Source organism: Thermobia domestica, chromosome 15 (genome assembly GCF_964235325.1).
Source record: "Thermobia domestica chromosome 15, izTheDome1.hap1.1, whole genome shotgun sequence".
In the NCBI taxonomy this organism is placed as follows: domain Eukaryota; kingdom Metazoa; phylum Arthropoda; class Insecta; order Zygentoma; family Lepismatidae; genus Thermobia; species Thermobia domestica.
The window spans coordinates 170137082-170154955 of record NC_137468.1 but is presented as its reverse complement, the minus strand read 5'-3'; the positions used below and the strand labels follow the sequence as shown (position 1 = coordinate 170154955).

Below are 17874 nucleotides of genomic sequence, written 5' to 3'. Positions count from 1 at the left end.
TTGTCATTCATGCTACCAAACCTTCAACCAGTAACGCTAGATCCTCACTAGAAACAAGCAAGAGCTCATGCGGACTGTCCACTTCAAATACTCTTCTGCCGTTTGCTCGTTCTCATTCATCTGTTATCTAACCTTCAACCAGTAACACTGGATTCTCACTAGAAGCAAGCAGGAGCTCATGCGGATTATCCACATCAAACACTTCTCTGTTGACTGCTCGTTCATCGGTTACCAAACTTTCAACCAGTAAACTAGATCTTAACTGGAGGTAAGCAGGGGCCCATGTGGACCATTTACACCATGCACTCCTTCGGTGGTTGTCAGTCCTCCTCCAACTGCTACCAAGCACTCAACCAGTAGATCTTGATCTTCTCGAAGTCAATCAGAGATTCTGACATCCTCTCCTTTCAAGCAGAACTTACTTTCGAAATGGCGCCCTCCGAAGAGCAAAGGCAAACATCATCTTGCACCAGGAAAGCTACAACCGAAGTTGTAGCTACAACTCTTCAGGTCAGTGAGGAAATAGTGTACGAGTGTCCATTATGCAATATCATTTACAGTGATCCACCAATAGAAGACTGGATCAAGTGCGCAAGATGCCATGAATGGTGGTATCAACAATGCACATCATATAAAGGAGTAGCACCTTCATCTGTGATAATTGTTAATGCTCTTTTGAGTGCGTACTCTTTCCCCTTTGATTTCGTACTCTTGCCCCACATATAGGGGCAAGAGTACGAATTTGAATGTTTTCATTTTATGAGTTCTACTTCCTCTAAGAATAGAGGTATATAAAAGTTGAGTTCACATTTCGTAAAGGAGAGTTCAAGTTTTGTGTTCCATGTAAAAGTTTTCCGTTGTAACTATTTTTTACCAAAATATATAAGTTTAATTAAAATTTGCGTACTCTTGGCCCCCTTTCCTATAAAGTGGGGGGGCTGGAGAAACGGCAGCCTCCAAACTTGGAATTTCGAAACAAAAACTATGGCAATCGTTTGTGCTACGCTTGTGCCGGAATGTACCGTAAAAATTTTCGTTTGTACCACTTCCGGTACGAAGATATAAGTGTTTTAAAGTGGGTGGGCTGGAGAAGCGGCAGCCTCCAAACTTGGAATTTCGAAACAAAACCTATGCCAATCGTTTGTGCTACGTTTGTGCCGGAATGTACCACAAAAATTTTTGTTTGTACCACTTCCGGTACGCAGTTATAAGGATTTTGAAGTGGCGGGCTGGGGAAACGGCAGCCCCCACCTAGGAATTTCAAAACAAAACCTATGGCAATCGTTTGTGCTACGTTTGTGCCGGAATGTACCGCAAAAATTTTCGTTTGTACCACTTCCGGTACGAAGTTATAAGGGTTTTGAAGTGGAGGGGCTGCAGAAACAGAAGCCTGCAACCTTGGAATTTCGAAACAAAAACTATGCTAATTGTTTGTGCTACGTTTCTGCCGGAATGTACCGCAAAAATTTTCGGTTGTACCACTTTCGGTATGAAGTTATAAGGTTTTAAAATGGGGGGCCTGGAGAAGCGGCAGCCTCCAAACTTCGAATTTCGAAACAAAACCTATGACAATCGTTTGTGCTACGTTTGTGCCGGAATGTACCGCAAAAATTTTTGTTTGTACCACTTCCGGTATGAAGTTATAAAGGTTTAAAATGGGGGGCTGGAGAAACGACAGCCTCCAAACTTGGAATTTCGAAACAAAACCTATGCCAATCGTTTGTGCTACGTTCGTGCCGGAATGTACCGCAAAAATTTTTGTTTGTACCACTTCCGGTATGAAGTTATAAAGTTTTAAAATGGGGGGCTGGAGAAACGGCAGCCTCCAAACTTGGAATTTCGAAACAAAACCTATGCCAATCGTTTGTGCTACGTTTGTGCCGGAATGTACCGCAAACGATTTCGTTTGTACCACTTCCGGTACGTAGTTATAAGGGTTTTAAAGTGGGGGGGCTGGAGAAACGGCAGCCTCCAACCTTGGAATTTCGAAACAAAACCTATGCCAATCGTATGTGTACGTTTGTGCCGGAATGTACCGCAAGAATTTTCGTTTGTTCCACTTCCGGTACGAAGTTATATGAGTTTTCAAGAGGGGCTGTGGTAACGGCAGCCCCGCACCCAGTAATTTCGAAATGAAGCCTATGCCCACTCTTTGCACTACTTTTGAACAGGAACGTTTCGCTAAACTCTTTTCTGTACCACTTCCGGTACAAAGATACGAGAGTTTCAAGCTACGGGGCTGCCGTTTTGATGCCCCCTCGGAATTTCGAAACGAGACCTAATTTCAGCGTTTACGAGATATTGAAGATTTTGGTTTGGGACCTACTTCATATGAAGTTAGCCCCCCACGCATCTTTATGCAGACAGATTTTCACTAAACTTAGCGCATCGTTAGTGCATCGTTAGTGCACTTAAACACACTAAGCACTACCGTAAGTGCTACCATATTTTGGGATTATTCAAGATTTTCGGTGGGGGGCCAACTTCAGAAATATCAAATTCTATACAAATAGAGGTAGAAACATGGGGTTGACGGTAATCGTTAGTGCATTGTTAGTGCATTTAAACGCAATAAGCACTAACATTAGTGCTACCATATTTTGGGATTTATTCAAGATCATTGGTGGGGGGCCAACTTCAAAAATATCAAATTTTATACAAATAGAGGTAGAAACATGGAGTTAACGGCAATCGTTAGAGCGTGATTAGTGCACTTAAATGCACTTAGCACTAACGTTAGTGTTACCACATTTTGAAATTTATTCAAAATTTTTGGTGGGGGGCAACTTCAGAAATATCAAATTCCATACAAAGGGTCAGTATTTTCAGGAATCAGTAACGAATGCACTAATTACTTTGTTAGTGCTTGAAGAGGGCGCAAATTCACGCTGACCACCAAAGATATTTTACTTGTAGCACCTACACTAATTAAGCACTAACGTTAGGGGTTGGTGCACGAAGAAGCACTAACGATGCACTAAGGATTGTACTGGAAATGATCATTAGTGCTTTTAAATTTGGCAGAAATTTGACACAGTGAAAAACTCCCCTTAAATTTCTTATGTGAGTTTCCTGAGATTAACTGGCCATAACTTCACTAATAGTGAAGCACTAACGAAAACAGCTCTAATTTTTTCGTTATTGGTTGAAGTGGGTCGCCAAGTTCATGAAAGCTTCCAAAGGTTTTTTTACTTGTAGGACCTACATTAATGAAGAACTAACGTTAGGTGTTAATGCACTAAGAAACACTAACGATTTCAGTAGAAGAGGTCATTAGTGCTTTTGATTTTGGCGGAAATTTGACGCAATGAAAAATTCCACATGAATCTCTTATGGGATTTTTGTGGCATATAATTGGCCATATCTACATCAATAGTTAAGCATTAACGGAACTATGAGTGTTTTGCAGAAGCGCTAACGATACATTAACGAATGGACTTATTTTTCGTTACTGCTTGAAGTGGGAACCAAGTTCACGCTGGGCCGCAAAGGTTTCTTACTTGTAGCACCTACACTAATGAAGCACGAAACTTAGGTGTTGGTGCACTAGGAAGCACTAATATTACAAGGAAAGAAAACTTTCGAATTTATCGTGAACTTAGCCCCCACTACAAGCACTAACGAAAAAATTAGTTTTATACGTTAGTGCATTGTTAGTACTTCTAGAAGATACAAGTAGTTTCGTTAGTGTTTCACCATTAGTGTAGAAATGGCCAATTATAAGTCTCAAAACTCCCATAAGAAACACATGGGGAATTATTCATTGTATCAAATTCCCATCTCATTCAAAAGCACTAATTACCTCTGTTAGTGCAATTGTTAGTGCATCGTAATTGCTTCTTAGAGCACAAACACCTAACGTTAGTGCTTCATTAGTGTAGGTGTTACAAGTAAAAAAACCTATGGAGAAGTCAGCGTGAATTTCGCACCGACACTTTAAGCACTAACGGAAAAAATAGTCCAATTCGTTAGTGCTTCTATAAAGCACTAACAATTTCGTTAGTGCTTCACTATTAGTGTAGTTATGGCCAATTACATATCACGAGACTCACAAGAAATTTAGGCAAATTTTTCATTGCGTCAAATTTCCGTCAAATTCAAGAGTACTAATGATCTATTCTAGTGCAATCGTTAGTGCATCGTTAGTGCTTCTAGAAAACACTAACAGTTTCGTTTGTCCTTCAATATTAGTGTAGTTATGGACAATTACATGTCACTAAACTCCTATAAGACATTTATTGGGAATTTTTAATTGCATCAAATTTTCGCCATATTCAAAAGCACTAATGATATCTTCTAGTGCAATTGCTAGTGGTTCTTAGTGCACCAACCCCTAACGTTAGTACTTCATTAGTGTAGGTGCTACAGGTACAATATCCTTGGAGGGCACGGTGAACTTGCGTCAACTTCAAGCACTAACAAAAAATTAATGCCATTCATTAGTGTATCGTTAGTGCTTCTAGAAAGCACTAAATGTTTGTATGAAATTTGATATTTCTTAAGTTGGTCCCACCAGAAATCTTGAATAAATCCCAAAATATGGTAATGCTAACCTTAATGCTTAGTGCATTTAAGTGCACTAACGATGCAATAACGATTGTCTTTAACTGCATGTTTCTACCTTCATTTGTATAGAATTTGATATTTCTGAAGTTGCCCCCATCTAAAATCTTGAATAAATCCCAAAATATTGTAGCACTAACGTCAGTGTTTAGTATTTTAAGTGCACTAACGATGCACTAACGATTGCCGTTAACTCTATGTTCCTATCTCTATTTGTATAGAATTTGAAATTACTGAAGTTGCCCATCCCACCGAAAATCTTGAATGAATTCCAAAATATGGTAGCACCAACGATAGTGCTTAGTACGTTTAAGTGCACTAACGATGCACTAACGTTTGCCATTAACCCCATGTTTCTATCCCTATTTGTATAGAATTTGATATTTCTGAAGTTGACCACCCCACCAAATTTTTTGAATAAATCTCAAAATATAGTAGCGCTAACGTTAGTGCTTAGTGCGGTTAAGTGCACTAATGATTGCTATTAACACTATGTTTCTACCTTTATTTGTATACAATTTCATATTTCTGAAGTTGGCCCCCCCCACCAAAAATCTTGAGTAAATCTCAAAATATGATAGCACTAACGTTAGTGCTTAGTGCTTATAAGTGCACTAACGATTCCCGTTAACTCAATGTTTCTATCTCTATTTGTACTGAATTTGATGTTTCTGAAGTTTGCCCCCACTTTAAAACTATTATAACTTCGTACCGGAAGTGATACAAACGAAAACTTTTGCGGTACATTCCGGCACAAACTTAGCACAAACGATTGCCATAGGTTTTGTTTCGAAATTCCAAGTTTGGAGGCTGCCGTTTCTCCATCCCCCCACTTTAAAACCCTTATAACTTCGTACCGAAAGTGGTACAAACGAAAATTTTTGCGGTACATTCCGGCACTAACGATTGGCATAGGTTTTGTTTTGAAATTTTTAGGTGGGGGCTGCCGTTTCCCCAGCCCCCCACTTCAAAACCCTTATAACTGCGTACCGGAAGTGGTACAAACAAAATTTTTTGCGGTACTTTCCGGAACAAACGTAGCACAAACGATTGCCATAGGTTTTGTTTCGAAATTCCAAGTTTGGAGGCTGCCGCTTCTCCAGCCCCCCCACTTTAAAACCCTTATAACTGCGTACCGGAAGTGGTACAAACGAAAATTTTTGCGCTACATTCAGGCACAAACGTAGCACAAACGATTGGCATAGGTTTTGTTTTGAAATTCCAAGTTTGGAGGCTGCCGCTTCTCCAGCCCCCCCACTTTAAAACCCTTATAACTTCGTACCGGAAGTGGTACAAACGAAAATTTTTGCGGTACATATCGGCAGAAACGTAGCACAAACGATTGCCATATGTTTTGTTTCGAAATTCCAAGTTTGGAGGCTGCCGTTTCTCCAGCCTTCCCACTTTAAAACCCTTATAACTTCGTACCGGAAGTGGTACAAACGAAAATTTTTGCGGTACATTCCGGCACGAACGTAGCACAAACGATTGCCATATGTTTTGTTTCGAAATTCCAAGTTTGGAGGCTGCCGTTTCTCCAGCCTTCCCACTTTAAAACCCTTATAACTTCGTACCGGAAGTGGTACAAACGAAAATTTTTGCGGTACATTCCGGCACAAACGTAGCACAAACGATTGCCATAGGTTTCGTTTCGAAATTCCAAGGTGGGGGGGCTGGCGAAATGCACCTTTTACAAAATAATAAATTATCATTCTATGTTATCTCTTAACATTTTCATTCACTTTGGACAAGATGGTTTTACAGCCAGAGATTTGATACGCAATTAATATTTTTCTAGGAAATTAAAATCCCTAGTCGCTTCCTGGTTATTTTAAAACGAAATGCAAATATTACGTTATAAATTCATAACATTCCGTGTTATGTTACCAGACGCACTTGTTTTTGGCAAAATGACTTTATATTCGAAAATTGATAGAGGGTAGTATGTTTCCTAAGAAATTAATTTTCACTTTCGATTTTAGATTACTTCATTATCGATGACAAATATTGCGTCATAAATTGATACCAATCCGCGTTATCTATAATATTAACAGACACACTCATTTTAGACAACATGGTTTTATATCCAAAAGTTCCGTAGGAAGGTAATGTTTTCCCCAAGAAATTAATATAACCCTTTCGGTTCCTGGTTACTTCAAATACGAACTCAAATCTTACATTATAAACTGATACCATTTCCTATTATCTTTTAGCACATACACTTACTTTGGACCAAATTGTTTTATACAGGAAACTTTCATAGGGGATGTAATATTTGAATTGGAAAATTAATATCCTTCTCTCGAATCCTCGTTTCGAAAACAAAGTCAAATATTACATTATAAATTGAAAAAAGAGATACACTCTGGGCAAGATGATTTCACATTCTAAAATTTGATTTGGCATAACATATACCTAGGAAATTAATTAGTATTGCATAATAACGATGTATAAAAATTAGATTTTGTTATTCAAGAAATATACTGTACCATATTCGTCTCCAAGAGTAACACTGATAATTAACAATCACAACTTCGTCCTTTTCTCAGTCACAATACACAGTCCGAATCAGAACATATAAAATAGAATCCCCAAAAATGAAAGATGAAACATTTTTATTACTTAATAATCTAAATAGGAAAAGAAAACTTTTTCGGGCCTCAGGATACATCTTATATAAGAAAGGGCTTCTAACAAAAGTACAGATTCAGTACTGAAAAGTAAGTAAAGAAATATGAAACTTAAACTAACATAATCTAAACCTTAAATTCTTGGACTTATTGTTTGGCACAAACGTCAAAAATACTTACGCTTTTTTGATATCTTCAAGCGTAGCATCTCGTGACACTTCTAGTATTTTATAGTAATTAACCATTGTGCCCGCAACACTCCAATATAAGTAGCCCTACCTATAGGTTAAAAATACAAAATATTATTACAAAAAAGTAAATGTAGATAACCAACTACAAACTCTGTTCAGAAAGTTCAGTGAATGACGTAGTACCGCCGACGGCCGTAAGATTGCGCCATCACCACAACCCACGCCGACCACGTCAAGACATGTCTGAACGATTTTCCGTGCTGCGTTACTGCGGGTGGGCTTATCGTGTGTAAATAGCACATTGTAGAATGAAGATGTACTGCACGCGGTCAAAGCCATAAATGGATACTGAAATGGAACTGCGAATGAATATGCTATTCTGTTTCAAACTTGGGAAATCTGTGAAAGACACTCATGAAATGAGGACCAAAAATTACCAAGAACGTGTTGTCACATTGAAGTGTGTTTATATGTGGTTTACGTTTCCAAGAGGGACGAGACAGTGGAAAATCCCCCCAAAACTTCCAGATGCGCAGCTGCACTCATCCCAGACAATGTACAGAAAGTGAAAGAACTTTTCACTCAGGATTGTCATGTAACATTGTGAATAATAGCGGAGAAAATGGGAATTGGACGTACGACAGCCCTTATCAGTAATACAGGATTTGGGTAGGCGAAAGCTTTCCTCCCGACTCATGTCGCACGCTTTCACTCCAGAACAAATGCAACTTAGACTTCATGCCTATGTAAACCTCATCGACATGGCGGATTAACACTCATATTTAATAAAACCATTGTGTTAGACGACGAGATTTGGTGCTTAAGTTATGGACCCAAAGCAAGTGTTAAGGAGAAGGGTGTCTTTTACGGTCGCGGAGAAACACCGAATTTAGAGACCCAGCATCAAGACAATGCTTGTGGCGTTCATAGGCTCTGAGTGTTTCATCCATAATGAATTCCTCCTTAAAGGCAGCACGTTAAATACCGAATCGCCTGCTGCAACAAATTAAGAGGATAAATTCCCAGTACACAAGCAAGGCGATTTGAACCTCCTTCATGATAATGCCCGGCCAAACACTGGCTTTCTGACTCAGCAATACCTGGCTAACGGGGGAGTTGTGCCAATCAATCCTATTCCCAAGACTTGGGTCCTCCGAACTTTCTCTTGTTTCCAAAATTGAAATCAGCCCAAAAGGGCCAGAAGGTTTCAGTCTTTTCCGATATACAACGTAATGTTACGATTCAGCAGAAGGCCGTCCCTAGAGACAAGAGCATCAGGAGTTTCCAGGGATTTGACTGGCGGTTACCAGAAGTACATTACCATCAACGAGGATTACTTCTACAGAAGGTGCTAGCACGGTGACTCAGTGGTAGAGCGCTTACCTTTGGTGCGTGGCATCCGTCGTTTAATCTCCGGCTAAGTAAGTTCCTGGTGGACAACATCGTGCTCGTTGTCTTTCTGGGGGACCACCTTTTCCTCCCTGGGATTGAGTATAGCCCACTCCCCCCAGTGATTTTTTTAACGAATCATAGTGATTCTAACGATTGATATTCATAATGAATCGGAATCGCATGTTATAAAGATTTAATATGTAAATCTTTTGGTAATTGATCTTTAGTATTAGTGGTAGTAGTAGTAGCGATAGTAGCAGCAGCAGTAGTAGTTGTAGTAGTAGTATTGGTAGTTAGTAGCAATAGTAGTAGTAGTGCTAGTAGTAGGAACGGGTTAGAAGCCCTGCAGGGATTGGTTGGGTTCTGTTCTCGATATAAGTAGTAGTAGTAGTAGTAATAGTACCGTAGTAGTAGTAGTAGTAGTATCAGTAGTAGTGACTCTTCCAGTTCCGGTGACAAAGAACTGGGGGAGCGGTCTATACACAAGCCCCTCCCTGTTTCTCATTCGACCAATTCTTCAATCTTCATTCACTTGCTTTGTTCATCGTCTCTCTTAGCCTAACAGGCATAAACATGCATAAACATGGAACGTTAAACACTAAGATCTCATTTCATTGCATTTTGAATTCTAAGGATAGTAAATGTTTCAGGTAAGATAACAATCCATTTGAAATATAGACATATCCACCGACATTTGTGAATAGATACTAAGCTCTTTTTATCCTAAAATTTCAGTTGAGAGACAGGAACTTTTGTTCCCTGATTGATTAAAATTTTAATGGGGATGTCACCACTAAAGCTATTTGTTTCTATTACGAAACTATCTACAGCCGAAACATAAACCTAATAAAATGATGAAAATTTTAAATGGAGATCAAAAACATACCTTTACAAGAGAAAAATGAACAAAAATCTTCTTCAAATAATAATAACACAAAAATTTAGAAAAACCGAAAGAGTGTCAGAAGAAAATATAAATTTGAAAGTTCTGAAAAATGTTCTTTTTTCTTAATCTCAATTGAGGTTTTGTATCTTCAAGTGCAGACTAAGATCACTGTCACCTACACCATTGATTTTGCAATAAGAAATTGTTTTGTTACTTAAAAGTTGATGAAAACGATCAAAGGTAATTATCGATGGGCATGAATCTCGTTCCGTAACATTATTGGGCATTGAGACTGGAGATCCATACATACATTCATTGCATTTATATATATCTTTCTCATCAAATCGACAGTTTGTGCCTAATACACGAATTTTTGGTATGTGAACTTGTATTCATTCTAGTAGAGCTTAACTGTGCAAATGCCATCAAAAACTATTGTCCAAAAAACACTGACCAATTTCTACATGGTTTGTATTGAAAAACATGGCTAATGTTAACCGAATCAGAGCAGAAGCTCAGTAGCGTTGGAGTGCGTCCGTAAGGAACGCCACGCGCGTCTGCCACGTGAGTATACAAATAAAAAAAGAATAGAGGAAAACTTTGTATTGCATAAAAACACCTTGCGCATGGGATTATATTTTTACGTTGTTATAGACGTTAATGGTAAGATCACAATATATTTCCATTACTTTCTGTTGTCTTCTAAAATAATGTATCATCACGCACAAATTTAAGCAATTTGTGAATCCGTTAATACTGAGACACTTCTATATTTAAGGAAGCCATGAATTACAACAATCCCTACAGATAGCTACAAGGGTCACTACGAAAGTTTCGAGACGTGAAATAACTTACATACTTAAAATCAATTTAACACTTACATTTTCTCAAAGTATTCACCATTACATTGTACCCGCTTTTGCATCTTCGAAAACCACTTTTGGAAGCAATGTTGCCAGTCTTTTTCTTCAAGTGTTGAAAGTTCATTCTCGTAAGCCACTACAGCTTCTTCAGGGCTGCAAAATTTCTTCCCACGCATGCGATCTTTGATCCTGGGGAACAGAAAAAATCACACGGGGCCAGGTCAGGGCTATACGGCGGATGAGTCATAAGTTTGACCTGCGTAGATTCTAAAAACTGAATTGTGATGTTGGCCGTGTGTGTGGACGCGTTGTCATGATGAAGCAGGATCCCCGCAATCCAGTTCTTGGACGCCGTTCCCGATTCTTCTGGAACACTTTTGTTAGGCAAACAGTGGTGTACCATTGAACAGTAACAGTCCTTTGTTCTTCAAGCGGTACAGTTGCAACATTGCCAGATTTGGAGAAGAAAGTTGCGACCATCTTCTACCCCACACTTCGCGGTCGCTTCACTTTCGTGAGTGGATTTTCGTCTGGAAAGATCCAAACTGTAGACTGGCGTTTTTATTTTCAGGGTCAAATTGATAGATCCAAGTCTCATCACCAGTAACAATGTCAGAGACGCGTCGATAATTGCCTCCATCAAATCTTGCAAGCATTTGTTCTCACCATTCCACACGCATGCGCTTCTGCTGTTCAGTCAAAGTGTGAGGCACCCAACGAGATGAAACCTACCTGAGCCGAAGATGATCATGAAGAATTTTTGTTACTGCTGGCGATCCAATGTTCACTGTAGATTCAATGTCCTTGAAAGTTGTTCGAGGATTTTCTGGAATCATTTGTCTCACAGCGGCAATGTTTTCATCTGACACAGCTGTTGCCGGACGTCCAGCTTTCTCTTCATATTTAAGCAATGTCCGGCCTCTTCTGAATTCACCAAACCACCGAAAAATTGTAGCACGGGAAGGAGCAAGGTCCCCAATTGCCCTCTGCAAACGGTCAAAGCTTTGTGTCTCGTTCAAACCACTTTTGAAATCGTAAAGGATCATGCATAATGTGGTTAATGTCTACCTTATGGAGATATCTGTACTTAACAGGCAAGACTTTCATTAACCCTTAAGTACTATGGACGAAAATAATCACATAAATACTATGTAGCGGTCTGCCAGACCGCATTGTTGTTTCACATTTTCTGATAAGTAGTTTTATTAAATATTTTTAAAAAACGTATCCTACATATTTTAGTTCTTTATAGAAAAATAAAACATAGTAATTTCACTATGTAAAAAAGTTGTATATTTTTAAAACAATGAGAAAGAAAACGTAGTCAAAAGTTGCAACAATGCTTTCATTGTTATTCTAAAATTTTAATTGTTGAAATATTCAATTATTTCTCTGTTTCTATACAGTCAAAATAACACTAATCCAAAATATATTGTTCATATAGATGCTCTAAAAATAAAAAATACAGTAAAAGCGGAGAAAAAACATGGAATTGTAGGTTTTTCAAACCTAGAGGAAAGTATTGCTATATTTTTGTTTAGTGAAAAGGTAATGAATAAAACTAATTTTTCGTTCTTATATGATGTCGAAAGTAAACAAAAATGAATTTTACCCAAGGTGACTAGAACTTTTACTTTGAAAAACGGGACGCATATGAATCGGCAAGGGGGGTGGGGTGACTTCCACATTGCATTTTAGGACTCACTTGTCAGCAGTGTTTTCAATTTACAAAATACACAAGTAAGAATGAACGTTTCTAACTACCCAACAATACTTTTAACTATTTCAACACTCAGAATTCCCACTTGAACCACAGAACACTCAATTTTCATTTGAATATTCAGAAGTTCTAGGCACGGCTGAATATTCCCAATCAGTGTTGGTACGGAAAAGTGTAGAATTAGCATTGACCATTTATATTTTGAATAATAATTACGAGACATCTGGGTCATGTTTGCTTAAAAACGGGACATTTAGGCGCCCCGTTTGAGAGTCAGAAGAAACGAGACAACGGTTGAAAATAAGGGACTGTCCCGGCTAAAACGGGACGTCTGGTCACCTTGATTTTACCGGTAAAGAAAGTACTATACTAACTTTTCTGACTTCATGCACTTTCTTGGGGTAGGTACTTGGAACTTCTTTTTTGTTGCACTGAAAGCACATTTGCACTCCACATTGCTGATATGAATATCTTGCTTTCCGCTTAGGACGCAGAAGACAGAAGGCCACGATTTCATCTTCTCGAAGTCCTCATTCGTGCTGGATGGTGGAAAGCTCACTTTCAATCTGCAGTATGCTCTTGATTGAAAAACTTAACCTTTGTGGCAGATGTCCGATGAACAAACTACATTCCATGTGATGCCTAAGAAGTCCTTTTGCCATTTTCATGAAATCAAGTCTTGTCATCACTGCGGACTTAGCGTAGACTTGATGCAAAACATAGGCAATGACACCATACGCAACATCCAGCATACGCAGCATAAAGAAAATTGTCAGTGGCCATCGTCTTTTTCGACGACTTGACGTGTAATTTGTACATTTTTAGTCTAGAATATCCACTCCGCCTTTAGTCCTGTTATAAGATATGTTTATTTCAGGTTTTCCAGTCTCTGGATCATTATTTAATGTGTGGTGCCAGACGAGCCACACGGTAAGACACAATCTGCTAATAATTGGCAGATAACGGAAGATTGCTAAACCTAAAACACTCACGTAACTACTATAGTACGTCTGTGAGACCACGCAACCTCTCCAGCGCCGCGCACAGGGGATCAACTATAACACAAACTTCACAATATGTAACTATTTGCTAGACAGGAAGGTAGACCAGAAAATTCACTTGTAGTGGCAGGCGTGTAGAAAATATGATGATACAAAAAGTCGCAGCAATCTGAGAGACGAACCATAGTACTTATGGGTTAATGTGTTTCTACGCAGATATGTATCTGATACTATTCTGATAGGTAAGAACACTATTTTGATTATTTACTCACTGATCTATTAAAATATTCTTACAAATATTGTTCTACAAATTTAACAAATCCATATTCTTATTCGGTGCCCTAACTGTTCTGTCCCTAATTTCCTGGTAGATCTGAAAGAGTAAATATCGAGATAAGAAACATACAAACACAAAATAAACCTAAAGAATAATATATGTACTATAATAATAATAATAATAATAATAATAATAATAATAATAATAATAATAATAATAATAATAATAATAATAAATAATAGTGGCCCGGGTAGCGTAGTCGCTACCGCTCTCGGCTCCGGTGTGAGCAGTCCCTTGCTTCGATTCCCGGTGGAGGCACTCGTTCGGAAAAGTGTAAAACGACCGGCCAGCCACCCTGAATGAGGTTTTCCTGGGTTTTCCTCATTCACACCAGGCAACTGGCGGGGTGGTACCTAACGTATAGGTCCCAGGTCGCATCCTTCCTCCCCCCATCCTTTCTTTCTTCTCTTTCCCCTGATTGTGTGCTCGTCGAGGGACATCATTCCTCAAAACGTGAAGGGTTGCATGGTCTTAGATGCCGAAAGCCCAGAAATCTAAATCCCATTCTCAATAATAATAATAAACCAACTTACAGAAAGATAAAAACAAAAGCCTCAGAGATTATTAACCTATAGAAGCCAAAATACAAGAAATAAATATACATTATCGCTCGAAAAAATGATTAAGACTCGAAACTGTTTGATTATTCTGGATGTTCTGTACAAATCTTTTGAATTCTAGGCAGTATGATGCAATCTTCACAATTTTGACAGTTTCCGCCACGGATGTTTGAGCGAAGGGTTTTCAGAGTAGGCCAATATTACTTTATTTCAGTAACTTCTTCGAGCCGACGGTTGTCAGTTGTCCAAAATAAATTTTAAGGATTTGACTTTTATCTTATTCTAGTTATAATCTGCTTGAAAATTATAGCTCATCCTTCGTTGGACAGAATCTTTGCATATAACAGAACACGGGAAAGAGTGATCCAGTGGAATACTTTCAAAGGTGGTGTGCTTGGTTGATGTACCACACGTTCTTTTCTCCGAATGCCCTCGTATCTCAAAACCCAGTAATCAATTACAGCCGTTTCTGTACCAAAAGGCATTTATAACTGAACAAGAATATATTGCAGAGTGTATTTACTAGAACATTTTTCTAGAGCAAATTCCCTAGAACGTTTTATGAGTTGGTGCTGATAAGCAATCAATATAGTACAGAGAAGTGAAACGCATGGCCGAAGTCAAGCTTAACTAATCTTAATTCCGTAATACATACTGAACTTAGGTGTTAGAGAATAAATTCTGAGCTTCGTCTATGATGAATACACAGCAAAAACAATTCACGTGTCTGAATCAATTCGTATAAAAGTCATTAAACAGTTGGTACTGCTCTGTGACTCAGAGGCAAATCAGGGTTGCAGCTGAAGCCAAGTATTTTTCATTTAGATACAAATAATAATGATTACAAAATGAAATCTTAAGAAATTAGAATACACTAAAGGAAAAAAAAAATATATATATACACTACTATATTTACGCACTGATAATTGCAGATCCCTATGTGCCTAGAATTCTTTAATATCCTTCCGCGGATTTAAAGTCGCTCATCATTTTTTATACATTTCTCTTTTATGGCTTTACCAATGTATGGTAACAAGTTTAGGCAAGTAAAATACATAAGACAAGTAGAGTACGTTAGGTTAGGTAAGTAGGATAGGGTAGATTGAGATTGAAATAGTAGATATGTTAAGGAAGATTAGTAGAGTATATCCTACTATAGGCACTGGATGAATCAAATCTTCAGGGGGTCGGATGGATCAAAATCAAACTTCTCTTTCCGACAAAAGTTATATATACAAAGTTGTCAAAAAATAAACGTAACGTTAAAAGATCTAAATAAATAAACTTACATTAAAGATACTACACCACTTTAATATCAGTGAACTCAAATTTTAGGTTTCATTTTCACGGAGGTCATACATTGATTTTCTTAGAACCTATGCAATAAATTAAATTACAATGTTAATATTTTAATTTTACAGATAGTAGTTTGGAAATGTCTTTAATCTACTCTTTGAACATTTCTCTTACTTTATGCGAATACTCACCCATTATTACGTACAGTAAATAAAAAAGTATCTTATTTCTCTCACTGTTGTATCTCCATTTCGTCTGATCCAGTATTTTTGTTTGTAACACAACTTTTGGACAAATGCAACTCAAGTTATACATAGCTTTCCAAACGGTTGGTAAGCCTGTGGAACACTGGAACAGGATTTTGCTGTGAAATTGATACTCAAAAAGGAAACTCCATTTTAAGATTAATCTTTATCCTTGGATGGAATTGTAAAATGATGCCACATATCAAGGACACTGATACTCATTGTATGTATAATGTACTATTTCACTACATATGCATAAGAGAAGAAATGCTGCTTACACATGAGTTAGCAAATGTAATAAAATAAAAATATCACCTATAGAACAATTGAAGGAAATGTGTTTGCAAATATTTGTCTCCAGTCATGCTCCTACTTTGCTTTCCTTTTATTGTTCTTACTCGAACATCTATTTCGTTGGCCATAGAAGATGATTTTCCTTATCATAATGAGTATGGGCTAAGATTGAAGCATGTTAAAAAAAAGTCTTCCGAGATTCTAACATGGATGTTCTGCTAGCAAGCCCAAATCGTTAACCACTTACCTACGCTAATCAGTTCCTTAAGCTTACACAAACAATTGTTAGGTGGTTAAAATATTTTCATTGTAAGTCTAGATGATCCATTAAGACCCTATGAAGAGATAATCGTGAGTTTATGATTTTTTTCATAAAAAATTATTCTTTATCTAATTGTCATTGCAATTTTATTACTGGTTAATTATTATTAAGGATCATTGCACCTATCATTTCACAGGTTTAACTTCTTTTACATCAGTAGACGAACGATTTTTTTTTATTCCAAGAGATGTAAATTTCAATTATTTGTCGGAAATTTACTCCTAGCATGGAACAGAAAACTATTTAAAACAAAACAAAATTAAGATAGCATACGAAATATTTTCGAGCCCCTTTTTTAGATTAGATTGTTGATCATGTGTTCAAATCCTGGACTAGATCAATTACTCCTGACCTTCTGGCAGCCAGAAAATTTTTCTTTGAATAATCCTTTATTAATTCTCCTCTTTTAAACTTCGATTAGGAAACAATATTATATGAGCTGTAAATGCAAAACGGTATATCTGAAGAAAAGGGCAGTAAGTATTTGACTATTGTATTATCCTTTGCAGCGCGAGGCAGCAGGATTCAGTTCTCGGTAGGAGACAATTTGTTTCGGTTTCCACTTCCAGTTGCGAATCTACGTAAATTTGATTTAAACAACTCCCTGAGCAAAACAAAACTTTATTGTAAGTACTATTAACGAGTATCAGTTTTGCTAATTATCCTCTTTGGCTTCACCAGACACTATCGTATCAGACAGGATGTATCTGATGAAGTCAAAGTGAGTAATTGGTGAAAGTGTTACACGTTAATAACTATTAAAATAAACATAATGTTTTTGCTCAGCCAGTAGTTTAAATCAAATGTTCCTATACTAAAAGTAAAGCTTAAACAACAGAAAGCATTATTGCGGATCTATGTCTCCAACACACCAGCTGCTCAAGGGTATGCTAAACTTTAATCGGCTATTATTTTCTGAGTCGTAACAAAATCATTCAGCAGTGTTTTGTTAATAGAATAGTTCATTTCTTTGTTACACACTTTCAAATGGTAACATTTTAATATTTGTAGGAATTTCTTAATTATAATGGGTATAATTAAGAAATATTTACGTTAATTTCGTTATAACTGTAGTGTATTATATCGATTAGCATGGAGGAAGGTTCTTGAGTGATATTAATACTCGAGCACTGCTTTGTATTACACTAAGTTCACTCTTACATAAAAATCCTGCAAATGTTCATTAAATACCATTTAGTTAAATGATCAATGAACTTAACACGGTAACAAATATTGCACAATGCGTAGTAAAAAAAAAAATAAGTGTAATGTCGAGTATACATAAGTTAGGATTTGGTAATGTCACACTGAGAAAAATACGTTCTTCGGACAGCGGTATATTGTACAAATATACGGTAAGCTCTTGCTTACTACAGAAATCAGTACAGAGCATACGTTATCCGTATGCTACATAGGCATTGCCCTTAGATGTTACATCATGTCGTTGCAGGATGTCTGACATCTAACAGTTTTCCGTATATCACATGCATATGTTACCTTCGTCAGCTATATGTTATATACGTCCATTTGTATGTGAGATGCTGACCAGTTATATTGTTTCATACCGAAAGTAT

General features: G+C 37.5%; 1 protein-coding gene across 1 annotated transcript in view; it reads right to left on the bottom strand.

Moving 5' to 3' along the window:
- The window catches only part of LOC145671352 (dnaJ homolog subfamily B member 6-like), a 60707-nt gene extending 50895 nt beyond the window's left edge, over nucleotides 1-9812 (bottom strand). Inside the window, exons 1-2 of the mRNA XM_081740402.1 lie at nucleotides 9663-9812; nucleotides 7374-7472 (exon numbers count right to left, since the gene is read on the bottom strand). Of these exons, the coding sequence (XP_081596528.1) occupies nucleotides 7374-7438 (65 nt within the window). The 5' untranslated portion in view covers nucleotides 7439-7472; nucleotides 9663-9812. The remainder of the gene's footprint in view (nucleotides 1-7373; nucleotides 7473-9662) is intronic.
- Between the last annotated feature and the right edge of the window lie 8062 nt (nucleotides 9813-17874).